Source organism: Pleurodeles waltl, chromosome 2_2, assembly GCF_031143425.1.
Source record: "Pleurodeles waltl isolate 20211129_DDA chromosome 2_2, aPleWal1.hap1.20221129, whole genome shotgun sequence".
Classification (NCBI taxonomy): Eukaryota; Metazoa; Chordata; class Amphibia; order Caudata; family Salamandridae; genus Pleurodeles; species Pleurodeles waltl.
Genome location: NC_090439.1, coordinates 1,103,850,169 through 1,103,867,993, shown reverse-complemented (window position 1 = coordinate 1,103,867,993; position 17,825 = coordinate 1,103,850,169). Strand labels below are relative to the sequence as shown.

Sequence of the window (17,825 nt, the reverse complement as noted above, 5' to 3'; positions counted from 1 at the left end):
GGGGTGACTTACCTATGCCACAGGCAGTGATCGGTGGGCATGGCACCCCAAGAGGGATTCCATGTTGACTTTACCTTTTCTCCGCACCAGCACACACAAGCTGCAATGGCAGTGTGCATGTGTTAGTTGAGGGGCCCCTTAGGGTGGCACAATACATGCTGCAGCCCTAAAGGACCCTCCCTGGTCACAGCCCTTGATACCACTGGTATCTTTTAAAAGAGACTTAGCTGTGTGCCAGGGGTGTACCAAATGTGGAAGCAATGGTACAGTTTTGGTAAAGAACACTGGTGCTGAGGCGTGGTACCAGGCAAAATATGTGTGTGAGAGATGTGTTGGGGGGAGGGGGTATTAACCATGCCAAAAGGGGCACTTTCCTACATCCTCAACCAGACATGACGTCGAAGCACCGTCAACCAAAATGCTCCGCACAGCGAGACGGTTGTATCCAAACCACAACCGATGGTGAAAAAGGCTACATCTCTCCCGCCCTGGACCGCTTAGAAGGGAATGGCCCGGGCCTCCTCTGGGACCTGTGGCATCACTCGTGCAACAGTGTCCCACAGTGTGTGGGAGTAGCGGCCCAAAAGGCATGTGGTGGTCACCGACTGCAATGCCAAACTGGTAGAAGAAAACATTTTCTTGCCAAAGGCATCCATCCTCTTGGATTCCCTGTCAGGGAGACCGACAGGGAACATGCCATGGAAGACTGGACCACCAAGCTTTCCGGGGTAGGGTGTTTGGTGAGGAAAGATGGGTTCCCTGGGGCGGGGCGATGGTAGCGGCCAATCACCCAGTTCACAGGAGCCCCTGTGCTGGACTTGGACCAGGTTCCCAGCAGGACGTCTGTCAGTGCTTCCTTAAACAGGAGCAGGGGTTCAGAAGAGGAAGCGTCGGGCTGAAGCACTTCCATCAAGATGTAATTCTTGACTGCCATCAAGGGTAGTTCGAGGTTGAGTAACTCCGCTGCCCTATTCACCACCATTGCATAACATGCTCCCTCCTCCGTAGCCACGGTAGGGGGTAGAAAGCATCTAAAGAAGTAACCAGTCCACTGGATTCTCCCAGTTCCTCACACCAGTCCACTGATCCTTCTGGTATCTGAAGGGTCCAGTGACCCATCCCATTCTTCTCCCAGGTCTAGCCCTTCCGAATAGGGCTCAGGTGACAAGCTAGAGCCCATGAGTTCTGTTGGCATCAGAATCAGCGTCTTTCTGAGTCATCTGGAGTCAGAATGGGGTTGGCGCCACCAGTGGGCACTGGCGGTGCCAGGAGCATCAGCATTAGGGAAGATTGCAGTGGCACGAACAATGCCAGTCCGGATCAGAGATTGGATCCACGGGGACCCCATTGGAGCCGAGGCAGACGGCGCGGAACCCAATGGGGCCCCTCCAACCCAGGGGAGCCTGAAGGCACTCCAGATGGGTCAGCCCGCTCAAATATGCAGCCCATGGCCCTGTAAAACTCCTTTGCTTGAGAGGGGGTTGCTCTGGCTCCCGTAAATGCAAGGACACAGACGAAGGCTCTGCAGAAACTGTGGCGGGAACGCAGCTGTTCCTTACTCGCTGCGTTCGCCGATGGAAAAGGAGAAGTCAAAGCACACTTCCACTTCTTATGTTTCTTGTGCCTCTTCCCAGAGTGTCCAGAGGACTTAAAATGGGACAAAGAGGACTCTGGGCTCCTGGAGCAGTCCCGCGACCTTCTCCTCGATCACGACAATGACCTCCGAAGTGAGGCCTGTCGGAACACTAGCACCTTCAGGGCCCGCTCCCTCAAAGCCTTCGGTGCCATGGCCAGGCAACCCGAGCATGGAGTTGTGGTCGCACTTGAGACACCCTGAACAGACCAAATGGGGGTCTATAACCGACACTGCATGGTGACAGGCACCACACGGCTTAAATCCTGTCTTCCTCAAGGACATCATCGACAGACCGCAAAAAGAATTAGACAAAACGTCAAAAAAAAAATGTCAGAAACCGACAGAGGGCTAGCTCTTCCCAAATCAGTGATAACTGGCGCGGAAAAAAAAGTGACGTCTGCGTGCTAAGGTGGCGCCTATATAGGTGAATGCAACGTCACTTCCGGCAAGTACGACGCTCAGAACCGAATGACGCCACCTACCTGCACACAGGGATACTGATCACAGAAAATATTTCGGATCCACTCTGACACCTGGGTTAATTGAAAGGTAAGGAATTTGCGACTAGATGTCTCTATCAGATATAGAGCATCAGCACTTCAGAAGGCTCACGTATATGTATGCGCAGCTCTGTGTACTCAAATACATAAACAGACACACCACACTTCCAACATAACTTCACTTGTAAGCAACAGTACCGACCCACGACCTACAGGCCCTCTACATCAGCGGTTCTTAACCTTTTGAAATCTGTGGATCCCACTGAAACATTTCTGGAATCCGGGGACCCCACTGAGTCATTCTTCGAAGCCAGGGACTCCCGCCCAAAGCAATTTCTATAATTTGAACCTCAAAACACATCACACAAATACAAAATAACACAATACAAGTGCTAAATTATTGAAATATTTAGTTTAATTCACAACCAAATATAGAAAGGGCTTTCAAATTGTTCTGCTTTATTTGTACATACTTTATTGATTTTATTTTTAAGTAATATTTAATTTTGTAAGACAGATTCTGACTCCCTAAGTAGGCCTCGCGGACCCCCAGCGCTCATAGGACACAAGTTAAGAACCACTGTTCTACATGGTACACAACCCAAGGTAAACAGTAATCCCCAAGGCTCTTATCTCACAGAACCTCGAGCCTTCTCTACTCTAATTTACTCTCCATACTACAGAGGTCAGCAACGCAAGGATGAAAAGACGTGGGAGAATCGAGAGAACATGAGGTAGAAAGGGGTGAGCTCACAAGTGTCTGCTGACATTTGTGTGAAATGTTATCTGAAAGTTACCTCTATAACAAGGCAGATCTAAATGACCTTCATATCAGATTGTGGAAGACAAAAATGAACAATAAAGAAGGATCCTCCACCCAACTAGTAAAAGCCATACTAATAAATTACTCCAAAGTGAGCCTTTTTTGATGTGGTCACATGTGAACAAACTAAACTTCATAATCCCGGTCATAAATGACATTATTGCAAATTATAGCGACTCTCCTCTCACAGTGTCTCATCAGTTGAGCCAAAGACCTGCACTAGACAAAAGGAAAGTCACCCATCAAATAGTCCAGTTAATTTTCATGATTGCTAGCTCACCTAGACAATAAAACAATCTTTTAAAAATATGCCTGATTTACATCTGAAGTCTGAGAAAAATGTCATCTTTACCCAGGAGTTAGAAGTATACAGTTGAACAAATCCTACATCTATATAGGATGTGCTCCATCCATATAGTCTATATGTTTTGGCTCCATTCATTTACTAATAGCTCAGTTGAGAAAGTGACTGGAATACGCATTGGCGTTCTAAGGTGAAAAATAGGATTTGTTGAACTATATAATTCTAACTCAAATTACTTGGGTAAAGATGAACTTTGTCAGACTTCAAACGTACATCAGGCATATTTTAATCAGGCAGTCTTTATCCTTTTCACCCGGTAACAAGCCCAGGGGAGTGAGGCAGAAATGTTTGATGGATTTTATATTTATGGGCAGTGCATAAAACAGTATTATTTTTAGAAAATAAGTAAAAGTCTTTAAAAGGCCACACGTTTATCTGATCATCTTAGCTTTGAACACTGGTGCTACGGTCATTCTGAAATGAGACGTCTGAAGGGCTCTTCTGGTGAAGAGAACCAGGCCAGCTACAAAGCCTGAGAACCACTCGTCGACATACGGGGAGGCCAGTGTAGATGCCACGGATGCGAAGTCACCCCGGAATCACTGGAGGTGGCTTGTCCTTCGGAGGTTATTAAGAAGGTGATACAACTTCTCACTGAGAGCAACCTGAATGCAAAAAAATAGAAGTCATATAAAAAGATGTCAAACAAGATGGTCCCATCTTAAATACACGTGTTTAAAGTGCATGGCATGTTTAGGACATGGAGGTTTAAGTCTATCGCTTAGAGGGCTTTCTCAAAATGCCACCAAGGTCACTAGTGGGGTGAGAGGAGACTGCCCACTTTTGCAGAACATGAGTTTGCGGCGGGGCTTCACGCAGTGCACCGTAACAAGCACAATTTGAATGTACATGCGTCTTGTGTTGTTGTTTATGTCCTGTTTAGGTCTTTTAATTATATTCTAGGGACCACACCAGGGCTCATCACAGTAACTGCAAGTATTTCTAACGACCCGAAACAAGTGAGCCGACCTCTCCCTAGGAAGCTCCCCTTGTCACTTTCATCCAAGCATCTATCTATTCATCCCTGCATCCTTCCATTCGCCTGCTGATCCACTAGTTCAACTTTACACTCTTACATGCACTTATTTTTCCATCCATAATTCAATCGTTCCTCTTTACAACAATCCATCCACTGTCATCCACCAATCAATCCATCCAGCCTTCATCCATCCATTCCTTTACTTTCCATTCTTTCACCTGTCCATCCACTTATCCATCTCTTTCCTCTGCCAATCTTTCACCTATCCATCTACCTATTCAGCCATCCATTTACTCTACCATCCTTTCACCTGTTCATCCATCTGTCCCTTGACTCTGCCATCCTTTCATCTGCCCATCCACTGATCCATTCACTCATCCATCTACTCTGCCATCTTTTCACCTCTTCACCCACCTATCCAATCATTCATCCATCCCATTACTCTGCAATCCTTTCACCTGTCCACACACCTATGCATCCACTCCTTTACTCATCCGTCCATTCACATCCTTTCACCCATCCACCCAGCCGCTCATTCGTTCATCTGTCTATCCACTCACTCATCCCTTCACCCATTCATTTTTCTATCCCTTTACTCTTCCATTATTTCACCCGTCTATCCACTTATCCATCCACTCCTTCCACCCATGCATCCTTACATCCATTTACTCTATCCTTTCACCTGTCTATTCACTCATTCCTTCATCCATCCATTACTTTGCCACCCTTTCACCTGTTTATCCACATATGCAATCACTCATTCATTCATCCATCCATCCAATTACTCTGCTATCCTCTCACCTGTCCACCCCTAGTCATCCACGCCCTTATTCATCCATCCATCCACTCATCCTTTCACCCCTCCTTACAGCTGCTCATTCTTTCATCTGTCTACCTATCCATTCACTCATTCTTTCACCAATCCATCCACTCTGCTATACTTTTGTCAAACAACCTATGTATACACTCATCCTTTCACCCATTTATCCACCTGCTATGCCTTTACTCTTCCATTCTTTCAGCTGTCTATCCACCTATCTATTCACTCATTCCTTCATCCATCCCTTTACTATGCCATCCTTTCACCTGTTTATCCACATATCCAATCACTTATCCCATTACTCTGCCACCCATTCACTCTGTTTAGCCACATATCCATCCACTCCCCCATCCATCCATTCCATTCCTCTGCCATCCTTTCACCTAGCCACCCCTCTCCATCCGCTCCCTTATTCACTCATCCTTTCACCCACCCCATCCAGCTGCTCATTTTTTCATCTACTTATACATTCACTCATTCTTTCAACCATCTATTCACTCATTCTTTCACCAATCTATCCGCTTTGCCATCCTTTTGTCTATCCACCTATCTATACACTCACCCTTTCAGCTATGCCTTTATTCTTCCATTCTTTCACCTGTCTATCCCACTATCCATTCACTCATTCGTTCATCCATCCATCCATTTACTCTGCCATTCTTTCACCTGTTTAGCCACATATCCAATTATTCATATTTTCACCAATGTATCCATCGCCCCGAAAAGTCATTCACCCACTCATTCATCAACCCCTCCCTCCTTCCTTCCGTTCAGTATTCCTTCCTTACTCCTCTTCAATTCACCCATCCTTAGTTCTTCCTTGCTCTTCTGTATTCCTTCAGTGTTTATTATGAGATTGTCTGGCGAGCTGCAAACAGAAGAGGCCCATAAGGAGCCCCGCCACCCCTGTAGCTGCCAAGGTGGGGTCCACAACGCCCCTGATAATGTGTGTAAGTCAGGAACTGACTACTTAAGACAAGGGGCTAGAGATGCGTCCTGACAAAACCTGGCGACCCTGTGCAGAGCTGAGACTGTTAGAAACATTTAGACCAAAATAATGCAGAACCATGACAAGTCCTACACCCACCTTACCAGTGTTTAGTCTTTGCACAGTAACCCCGGAATTCAAGTAAATAGAGCAACTTGAGGCCATCTTAGTCTCATTCCTAATGAACCCCTACATAAATCTCTAACGTGCTTCTGAAAGGAACAGACGCTCATTCAAACAATCATTCTTAGGGGTTCAATGAGGATCTTGCCTGATGATGAAGCATGCCACCAAGGTTGGCCAGTGAGGGCTCGCGTCCTTTTATAGGTGACCCCGAGTCACAGGCCGCTCAGTATTTTAAAATACTGAAATACTTAATTTCTTTGGTGTGATAAGGTTTTTGGATGATAAATTACTAATGCCTAGGACGGGGCACCTTATGGATATCCTATTCCCCTCATTACCTCTTAATGACTTCTCCTTTGTTATTTCTAGCCATGGGCAGTTGGACACTACCTAATGGGCCCACAGGGGTCTGTGTGTCTTCTTTGTGGAGGAAAGACACCAAGGCAGGGGAGGACAGACAAAGAGCACCCTCCTGCAGAACCTGAGAACACATGTGGACGTGTGTTTTTAACACCCAACTAACTGCTGCATGGGAGATGAAGAATGACTGGTGATTGGATCCGTGGTATAAACTCCAATCACAAACCGATTCACATCACAAGTGCTGGTTTCGTGACTTATGTTTGATCTGTGCACAAAGCAACCTGAAGAACTAGTTAGTTACCCTTAGTAACAATCATGCTGGTGGATACTTTATCTACCCGCAGATTCCTCACCTCTTGAATATTCCAAGGCATCAGACTGGATCTGCAAAACTTGCAATCGCTCTCTCACGCTGGTAGGGGGCACTGGCTCTATCTTGGCACCAGATGGGGTGTTGCTTGAGAAATCAGTAGAGCATTACAGTGCCACCCTGTGTCTGTTTTTCTTTAGTTTGGAACTAATTATATCCTAGTGACCTTTGATAATCCTTCAGAAAGGAGAGGAGGGCGCGATAGGTGAGGAATCTGCAGATAGGCGAAGTATACACCAGAAGGAGTATATTACTTGCCCTGTATGCATCTATTCATGGCGAGTAGTGCTGCAGAGTCCCATGCTACACCTACCCCTGCCATCTAGTGCTGGGCTCAGACTTTACAACTTGTTTTTCTCAAAGAAGTCTCTGTTATTGCTGACATGACGTAGAGTCTCCTCCTCTTCGAGAGAATGCGCATGTTCAACGGCTCCATTGTTAGATTGTCAATTTTTCCCCCCGCCATGTTGGCAAGCGAGGATGGAGCTAGTGAAGACAGTAATTGCTGCTGAACATGTTTGTAACATGATGAAATATGAACATTTAAAAAAACATATATAGTGTTCAATATGTGTAAATCTGACACCATTGTATACCTTCAGGGAGGTGCTAGGGTGCATGTGAATCTGCAGCACTACACACTACGGATGGCTGTTTACAGGGTAAGTAACATACTCCATTCGTAGTATGTGCTGGCTACAGCTACACATGCTATAAATAGTCTATAAAGCAGTAATCCTCTTGCGCTGGCTCTGGGCATTAGATGGTGGAGATATCTGAAATAGTGTCCATAGGACTGTTTGTCCTACAAGGGATTGCTGCCTGAACATCTACACAATAGTGTTTTGTGCACATGTGTGGATTTTACCAAATAGCTGCCTTACAAATGTGAGTTAAGGGGACGCATGTGTTTGTGGAATGGTTTGTAAAGTTTTTTTTGGCCTTTAGATAACCAATCTGGATCCATTTTACAATCCATTTAGCAATTCCTGCTTTAGAATTGGCTTTACCCTTTCTTGGATTTGAGAAAGCCACAACAATCTGTGTGTTTTCCTAAAAGGTTTAGTTCTCTCAATGCAATACATTATTGCTCTTTTAATATGAAATGTTTGAAGAGCCCTTTCTGGAATGGTGTCAGGCTTAGGTAAGAAAATCGGTAAGTCAAGTGTCTGGTTCAAGTAGAAGGGATAGATGACATTTGGGAGAAATGTAGGATTAATATGAAGACGTACCTTATCCTGGAAAACCTGAAAGTCAGGCTCTTCTATGGTCAGAGCATGAATTTTACTAACTCTTCTCAGAGAAGGTATATCCACAAAGAAAAGCTACCTTCCAAGTGAGGAACTTCAGAGGACGAGAATGCAGTGGTTCAAAAGATGTGCACATTATCCTTGTAAGAATGACATTTAAGTTCCACGAAGGTACCGGTGTTGTACGAGGTGGAATTATTCTTCTCAACCCTTTCATAAAAGCTTTTACAACTGGTATATGGAAAAGTGACTGATGCTTGTGGCTTTGCAGGTAAGCGGCAACTGCTACAAGGTGCAGTCGTATGGCAGTAAAGCTAATTGTGACTTCTGTAGGTGTAGCAGGTAGCATACTATCTGTTGTACCATAGGCGCGTAAGGGCCTATATGCTGGACTGGTCAATAGTGTACAGAACGCTCCCACTTGGCTGCATAACAAGCTCTTGTGATTGGGTGCCTCGCCTCCTATACAATGTCCTTACATTAAGGAGGCAATTGCAAATATCCAGACTCTACGATTTCAGGAGCTAGATTGAGTTGTTTGGGGTTAGGATGCCTGACCCTCCCCTTGCTGTGAGTGAGAAGATCTGATATCTCGGGGAGATTCTCATGAGGTAATAGGGACAACTCTAATAGCGTCGTGAATCAAGACTGAGGCACCCAGTGAGAACTATGAGGATCATCTTGAGAGATGTTTGTCTGAGTTTACTGATCAGATATGTAATGAGTGGGAGAGGCGGAAAAGCGTATGCAAATATTTCTGACCAGTTCATCCAAAGTGCATTGTCTATGGACTATGGATATTGGTACCTGGGGGCAAAGTTTTTCTTTTTTTTTGCATTTTCTATGGTGAGGGATAGAACTATGTCTGGTGTACCCCAACGCTGGAAGTAGCAGCAAAGAACCTGGGGGCGGAGTTCCCACTCAGACTTGTTGCTACGCCCTGCTTACCAGGTCCGCCAATGAATTTTCCACTCCCAGAACATGTTCCGCGAGGAGGTGGATGTGATGGCGAACAGCCCAGTGCCAAATGGTCTGTACTAGCTGAGACAGTTGTCTTGAGTGCGTCCCTCCTTGTTTATGGATGTAGAGCATTGCTGTCACGTTGTCTGAAATGGAGAGGAAGGATCTTTCCAGGTATGTTGGGGAGGATGGCTTTCAGAGCCATCTGAATTGCTATAAGCTCTAGTATGTCGATGTGGAGTTTTTTCTGAAGAGCAGTCCAAGTGCCCTGGACTATGATGTCCTCCATATGTGCGCCCCACCCTATGAGTGATGCATCCGTGGTGATAGTCACTTGTGGTACTGGCTCCTAAAAAGGTCTGCCTTTGAGGATGTTCTGTCCACCAGTGCAAAGATTGATGGACTCTGGGTGAAACCAACACTAGATGCTCCAAATCGCTACCTGCTTGTGACCACTGAGATGCTAGACGCTCTCTTGTAATGGGACATATGTGTAGCCTGGCATGAGGAACTATTGCTATACAAGAGGCCTTCATGCCCATCCTGACTAGCAGGCAAGGATGTGGCTGAAAAAGAGCCAGTTGGTTCTGGAGATTGAGAACCTTCTGGATTGGGGTATGCCGTGTCTGAGATCAAATGGAGGATTGCTACCAGACAGGGCCGCATTTGAAGAGGTTGTAAATTGGATTTGGTGACAATTACTGTGACCCCCAGTTTGTTTAACAGGTTGATGGTGGCCTGTGTATCTTGCAGGCACCTGTTGAGCTCTAGTTCAGCAAATCGTCAGGGCATGGGAAAACTTGAATGCTGTGTCTTCTTAAATGGGCTGCCACTACTGTTAGAAATTTGGTAAACATTCTCGGTGCTTTTGTCTTCCCAAAAGGCAGAACTTTGAACTGGTAATGATGACCACTTACCACACACCTGAGGTACCGATGTGCTAGTGGAATCGGTATATGAAAATGTGTCGTTCAGATCAAGCGCCGTCATGAAGTCGCCTTCACGTAGCAGTGATATTACATCCTGTAGTGTCATCATATGAAAGTGGTCTGACAATGCAAAGACTGAGTGGTCGTAGATCCAGTATTGGCCTCACTGTCCCATTTTTCTTTGGTATCAAAAAGTATCAGGAGTACACCCCCTTGCCTTGATGTATTTGTGGAATAGCTCTATGGCATCCTCTAACAGAGCTTTTGCTTCTTCTTTGAGAAGGTGAAGATGCTGAGGGTTTGTTTATGAGGAGGAACGTTTGGTGGGTAGGTGAGTTCTAGACGTGTATCCTTCACAAACTATAGTACCCACTGGTCTGATGCTATCTTTGGCCACAAGAGGTGAAATTGCTTTAGCCTTCACCCAACAGGTGTCGTGTCTGGGGTGGGGGGAGTGCAGAATGTGTGGAGTCATTGCTTGGAGATGGAGGATCCCTTGAGGGGGGTTCCTCTACCCCTCTGTTTGAAATCTCCTTTGCAGTAGCTTTTGCATGCATGCTGGTGATACTGCCTCTGTTTCTTTTGTGTCAGAGGTGGTGGGTTTGGAAGCCCCACTCACCTAATACCTCTGAAAAGACTGTTGATATGGTCTAGTGGTCTGCAGAGCTCCCATGGATTTTACAGTCTGTGTCCTTTTTATTTTTTTCCAGCTGGCTACCTCGTCAAATGGGACATTAAGGAGGTGTTGCTGCACCTCAGGCTTGAACCCAGAGATGTGTAGCCAGAAGAATGGAGGAATTTATTTCTCTCGCAGCCGTGCCAGCGCTAAGGCACAACATATGGTTGCACTGGAGATCAGTCTACCCTCTCGGTCTTTCCCCCTTTTCCTGTATTGTCCTGGGAGATGATGTATTAGCTCTTCTATATAGTCACAGGTGGCCCTGTTATATCAAGACAGTAAAGCTACTGAGTTAGCTATGCGCCAATGACTGGTATGCCCCACTGCCACTCTTTCCCCTCTTGCATCTATGCGGCTACTTTCTTTATCTGCAGGAAGCACGGTCCAGTACTTTGGGAAGCTGTCCTTTTCCTTGCCGTTGTCACCACTAGGGAGTCAGCTGTTGGGTGTCGCTTGATGTAAAGTGGAGGAGGTTTGTACTTCCTCTCAATGCGTGGCGTAAGGACTTTAGTCTTGAATGGTTTTTTAAAGATCTGTATAGAGACCTTAACCATGGACCCTATCATAGGTAGGTATTGCATTGAGGGCTCGGTCTTGGAGAGTGTCTCAACCACAAAATCTGGCAATATGACATTGGAAGCATCCCATAATTCAACAAAAAGCTGTTCAGTTTTTCTAAATGTTTTAGGTCTATCAGTGTAGAACATAAGCACTATCTTTACATCAAATGTATGGAGGGCTCTTTCGGCAACAGAATCTGGGCACCGAAAAGACTGGCAATTCAGTGGTTTGATTTAGATGAAATTGAGGTACCACTTTTGGTAAAAAGTTTGGATTTGTGCTGATAACCACTTTATCCTTGTGTATTTGGAAAAAGGATTCTTGCAGGGTGAAAGCCTGGAGCCCATCCACATGCCTAAGTGAAGTGACAGCAACTAAGAATGCCACATTCAACAGCAGAAATTGCAACAGACATTAATGTAGAGGTTCAAATGGTTGACTCATGAGTCTAGTGAGTACAATCTTAAGATGCCAAGAAGGCACTGGAGATGCCCTTTGCCGGAATCACTCTCAAGTCCTTCCATAAAAGCTTTAATGGTAGGAATCTTGAAAAGAGAAGAATGCTGCCTATTCTGAAAGTAAGCAGCTGTAGCTGCTTGATGTAAACTTGTGAAAGTGTATGCTAAGTTTGCTTTCTGCAAATGAACAAGGTACAAAAGAATACCCTACACTGATACTTTGAAGGGGGGCTATTGTTTGGCTAGACAGTAGCAGACAAGATTTCCATTTTGCTGCATACCATGCATACCATGCTCTAGTAGTGGGTTTACACGCCTCTTTAATAATATTCATACATTCTTGAGGTAGTTTTAGGTATCCAGATTCTGACTGCAGGAGCCATATCGCAAGGTTTAATTCCTTGGGCCATTTGACCATGGTTCTGAGAGAGAAGGTCTGGGTTGAGTGGAAGCATCCTGTGAGGAACAACTGACATTTCTGGAACAGTGCTGAAACACTTTTGTCAGGCCCATGTGGGAGCCACCTGTATCAACATGAGGGATGTTTGCCTGAGCTTCAGAACCAGAAACGGAAGGAGAGGGAGAGGCGAAAAAGGCTATGCAAATATCCCTGACCAATTCATCCACAGAGCATTGCCCTTGGAATGAGGATGTGAGAACCTGGAGGTGAAGTGTGGGCATGTCGCGTTTTCTTTTGTTGCATATAGGTCTATGTCTCGGTACCCCACTTTTGAAAGGAGAGAAGCAGGACTTGTGGGTGGAGTTCCCACTCATGGGCTTGCTGTCTCATCCTGCTGAGGAAGTCTGGAAAGTTGTTGTATGTCCCTGGGAGATATTCCACTAGCAGGTGAACGTTGTAACGAATGGCCCAATGCCAGATCGTCTGCGATAGGCAAGAGAGCTGTAGAGTGTGTGTCCCCCTCTTTCTGGACAGAGTAGACCCTCTACAGCAGGGTGTCTTACCTTGCCCTTTGTTATTGTTCACTGCAGGAAGTTGGCCCTGTATGCACTATTTCAAAGTAAGAAATAGCATGCACAGAGTCCAAGGGTTCCCCTTAGAGGTAAGATAGTGGCAAAAAGAGATCATTCTAATGCTCTATTTTGTGGTAGAGTGGTCGAGCAGTAGGCTTATCAGAGGGTAGTGTTAAGCATTTGTTGTACACACACAGGCAATAAATGGGGAACACACACTCAAGGACAATTCCAGGCCAATAGGTATTTATATAGAAAAATATATTCTCTTAGTTTAAGAACCACAGGTTCAAGATTAACAAACAATACTTTAAATAAAAGGTATTTCACTTAGGAACTTTGAATTAGCAAAATAGCATACACAGTTTTCACACAAATGGCAATAAGCTATTTTAAAACTAAAGTGCAATTTTCAACAGTTCCTGGGGGAGGTAAGTGTTTGTTAGTTTTGCAGGGAAGTAAACCACCTACAGGGTTCAAAGTTGGGTCCAAGGTAGCCCACCGTTGGGGGTTCAGAGCAACCCCAAAGTTACCACACCAGCAGCTCAGGGCCGGTCAGGTGCAGAGGTCAAAGTGGTGCCAAAACGCATAGGATTCAATGGAGAAGGGGGTGCCCCGGTTCCAGTCTGCCAGCAGGTAAGTACCTGCGTCTTCGGAGGGCAGACCAGGGGGGTTTTGTAGGGCACCGGGGAGACACAAGTCAGCACAAAAAGTACACCCTCAGCGGCACGGGGGCGGCCGGATGCAGAGTGCAAACACGCGTCAGGTTTACAATAGAGTTCAATGGGAGACCCAGGGGTCTCTTCAGCGAAGCAGGCAGGCAAGCGGGGGGGGGGGCTCCTCGGGGCAGCCACCACCTGGGCAAGGGAGAGGGCCATCTGGGGTCACTTCTGCACTGGAGGTCGGATCCTTCAGGTCCTGGGGGCTGCGGGTGCAGTGTCTTTACCAGGCGTTGGGTTCTTTGAAGTAGGCAATCTCGGTCAGGGGGAGCCTCTGGATTCCCTCTGCAGGTGTCGCTATGGGGACTCGGGGGGGTCAACTCTGGCTACTCACGGGCTCGCAGTCGCTGGGAAGTCCTCCCTGTAGTGTTGGTTCTCCACAAGTCGAGCCGGGGGCGTCGGGTGCAGAGTGCAAAGTCTCACGCTTCCGGCGGGAAACGTGTGTTCTTTAAAAGTTGCTTCTTTGGTGCAAAGATGTTTCTTCTTTGGAGCAGAGCCGCTGTCCTCGGGAGTTCTTGGTCCTTTTAGATGCAGGGTAGTCCTCTGAGGCTTCAGAGGTCGCTGGACCCTGTGGAACGCGTCGCTGTTGCAGTTTTTCTTGAAGTGGAGAGACAGGCCGGTAGAGCTGGGGCCAAAGCAGTTGGTGTCTCCGTCTTCTCTGCAGGGCTTTCAGGTCAGCAGTCCTTCTTCGTCTTAGGTTGCAGGAATCTAGTTACCTAGGTTCTGGGAGCCCCTAAATACTCGATTTAGGGGTGTGTTTATGTCTGGGGGGTTAGTAGCCAATGGCTACTAGCCCTGAGGGTGGCTACACCCTCTTTGTGCCTCTTCCCTGAGGGGAGGGGGACACATCCCTAATCCTATTGGGGGAATCCTCCATCTGCAAGATGGAGGATTTCTAAAAGTCAGTCACCTCAGCTCAGGACACCTTAGGGGCTGTCCTGACTGGCCAGTGACGACTCCTTGTTTTTCTCATTATCTCCTCCGGCCTTGCCGCCAAAAGTGGTGCCGTGGCCGGAGGGGGCGAGCAACTCCACTAGCTGGAGTGCCCTGGGGTGCTGTAACAAAGGGGGTGAGCCTTTGAGGCTCACCACCAGGTGTTACAGTTCCTGCAGGGGGAGGTGAGAGGCACCTCCACCCAGTACAGGGTTTGTTACTAGCCACAGAGTGACAAAGGCACTCTCCCCATGTGGCCAGCAACATGTCTGGTGTGTGGCAGGCTGCTAAAACTAGTCAGCCCACACTGGTAGTCGGATATGGTTTCAGGGGGCATCTCTAAGATGCCCTCTGGTGTGTGTTTCACAATAAAATGTACACTGGCATCAGTGTGCATTTATTGTGCTGAGACGTTTGATACCAAACTTCCCAGTTTTCAGTGTAGCCATTATGGTGATGTGGAGTTGGTGTTTGACAGACTCCCAGACCATATACTCTTTTGCCTGCCCTGCACTTACAATGTCTAAGGTTTTGCTTAGACACTGTAGGGGCATAGTGCTCATGCACTTATGCCCTCACCTATGGTATGGTGCACCCTGCCTTAGGGCTGTAAGGCCTGCTAGAGGGGTGACTTATCTATGCCATAGGCAGTGTGAGGTTGGCATGGCACCATGAGGGGAGTGCCATATCGACTTAGTCGTTTTCTCCCCACCAGCACACACAAGCTGGCAAGCAGTGTGTCTGTGCTGAGTGAGGGGTCCCCAGGGTGGCATAAGACATGCTGCAGCCCTTAGAGACCTTCCCTGGCATCAGGGCCCTTGGTACCAGGGCTACCAGTTACAAGGGACTTACCTGGATACCAGGGTGTGCCAATTGTGGAAACAAAGGTACAGGTTAGGGAAAGAACATTGGTGCTGGAGCCTGGTTAGCAGGCCTCAGCACACTTTCAAATCATAACTTGGCATCAGCAAAGGCAAAACGTCAGGGGGTAACCATGCCAAGGAGGCATTTCCTTACACACCCTGTAGAGACCTTTGAAAAATCCTCTATGAGAGGATGAAGGAGGTTGGCCCTTTTGGTAAGAGGACTGAGTCTGTGGCTGTTATTTTAGAGGCTAATTTATATTATGGCCTATGAAAAGCGCCATGAGAACCAGGGGTTTGCAGGGCGACCATGGACCTAGCTACCCGATTGTTTTCTTCATCTTTTCCAACGCCTGATCGATCTGTGGACCGAAGAGGTGATCCTTGGTACATTCAGTATGGTTTGCTGTACCTCTGGTTTAAAGCTGGAAATGCACAGCCAAGCATGCCAGCGCAACAGGGTGCTGGTGTTGATGCCTCTAGCGGCTGTCATATGAATATATAAAAGAAGGAATGGTGGGGACCAATTAGTCTAATACTAAGCTGTACTGGTGAGTATATAAATTGCTCACTGGCAACAGCGTCAAAATTATTTCAATAAAATGCTTTAACTAAGCTCATTTCAGGAATAATCCACATTCTTGGTTTCTCATTTTTCAAAGGTGTTTATATTTTGCAATAACAAAACATAGGTAGTATGTGTAATAATTTACACATTACAAACATAACATACTTAAATTATACATCACAATCAAAAATCTTACAAAGCAAAACATGAAATAAATAAATGAAACTTTGTTGAAGTCTTCCATTTATTTATATGTGGTTGCGTCTTTATTTTAATAATGCAGTCCTTATGTGAGGAAGACCGAAGGGACAATATCACTTAGGACACAACCTATCCTCCTGTATCTAAAAACAGGTATACGTCCCTTAACAACACTTTCACTCCATATTGAGAACTGGGTGGCTCCTCCAAGAAAAGTGTCAGTGTGTTTAGGCCTCTTAGGTTTCAGGCCTCTTCAGGACAGATTGGAAGAAATGAGAGTTTGAAGGCAGGGCAAACTGATTACCTGACCCACTTTGAGAAGGATCGTCTCTACAGTAAACAAAATTGTGGTTGAGTCCTCTATTGCATGTAATCAAACCATGTAAGGCCGACCGATTATCTTTACACTATGACTTTGTCTAGTGTCGGAAATAGAAGGAGACGCATTGGAACCAAATTCCAACTGCTCTGTGTTGAATGTGTACATACGCCATATCCAAGGAATGGGAGCCTTGCGACCGCGTAAGCAGAGTCCAAGGCGCAGCAAATAGAACGGTTCGAAATAAGCTGGCCTTCACTGACAATTTCTTGGCCCCTCTTTCTGTTCTCTTCTGGGAGATCTTGGAGGAGCTCCTCTATTATGTCCCAATGGGCATGGTCATGCCTAGCAAGCAGGTCTTGAGTGTTAGCGATATGCTAAAGGTTGGCGGCTTGGGTAGCAACCGGCTTTCCAGAAGTGTCAATAAACTTGCTCTCTATCCGAGGCACAGCATCACTGGCTGCTTGCGAATTAACTATTTTCCTTGCATTAGACACCGCCAAGGAATCTGCAGGAATCTGACCTCCAATAAGGATGGGATCTCAGAGAGAGTATCTGTATTTTTTCTCCAATGGCGGTGTGATGAAAGGTGCCCTGGCAGAATCCTTAAAAATGTCCTCCACGTGGCTCACCATTCCCTTAAGCATGGGAAGGTACTGAGTGGCCCTGTGGGATGTAGTGAGGATTTCAAAGAGGAAATCATCCTCAAAGGGCTCTTTGTCTAGGGGCATCTGATGATAAGTAGCCGTCCATCCAATGAGATCCTGATCGGAGGTAGTGTCATCTGGCAGGGAGGGTCTGGCCGGATAGACATGTGTCAGTGTAAGGGTAAACATCATGTTGTGACCAAGGATCTGTGTCTTCTGGGAAAGTCACAGTATTGTCCCCCACTCCATGAGCAACATGAAGAGGGGGGAAACCTGTGGTGTAATGTCAAGGGGGACACCCTGAGAATGAGGTGGTGAGGGGGAGGGTGGTGGTGGAGATGAAGGCAAAGAAAGGTGTATGTCACCAGAGTCTCTATCTATCCTCTTGTGTTTGGCAGGAGGCGTAGGAATATCAATAGCTTCTTCACAGATAAGCGGTCTCTTAGGAGGCATTGAAACAACAGCTTTAACCAGATCATGTCCAGTCTGTGGCTGGATATGAAGCTGCGTCTGCTTGCTGCTTCATTTTGTACTCTTTTTAAGTAATCGGATCCTAAGGCGAGGTTCCCTTTCAATGTTTTTGGTTTCGAAGCACTCTTCTGTTTCAATCGCGGAACTGTCGCCGAGGCAGGTATCAGTCTTTTCAGCACCATGGTGGGCGGTGCCGAGTGGGAGCCTGAAGCTTTCAGTGTTGAGACTGTAGGTGTATGGCTCGGCACTGAAATAGTGCGTTTAGGCTTACTTTTTGGAGCCGAGCTCGGTGGTGGGACTTCCAAACTAGTCTTTTGCTGCTGGAC

General features: G+C 46.5%; 1 protein-coding gene across 3 annotated transcripts in view; it reads right to left on the bottom strand.

Annotated features, from left to right (window-relative positions):
* Positions 1-2,533: 2,533 nt before the first annotated feature.
* Positions 2,534-17,825, bottom strand: part of NAPRT (nicotinate phosphoribosyltransferase) — a 189,740-nt gene continuing 174,448 nt past the window's right edge. For all 3 annotated transcript variants that reach the window (XM_069220891.1, XM_069220889.1, XM_069220890.1), the window contains one exon: positions 2,534-3,928. In XM_069220891.1, coding sequence (XP_069076992.1) covers positions 3,863-3,928 — 66 coding nt within the window. In that variant the 3' untranslated portion in view covers positions 2,534-3,862. The remainder of the gene's footprint in view (positions 3,929-17,825) is intronic.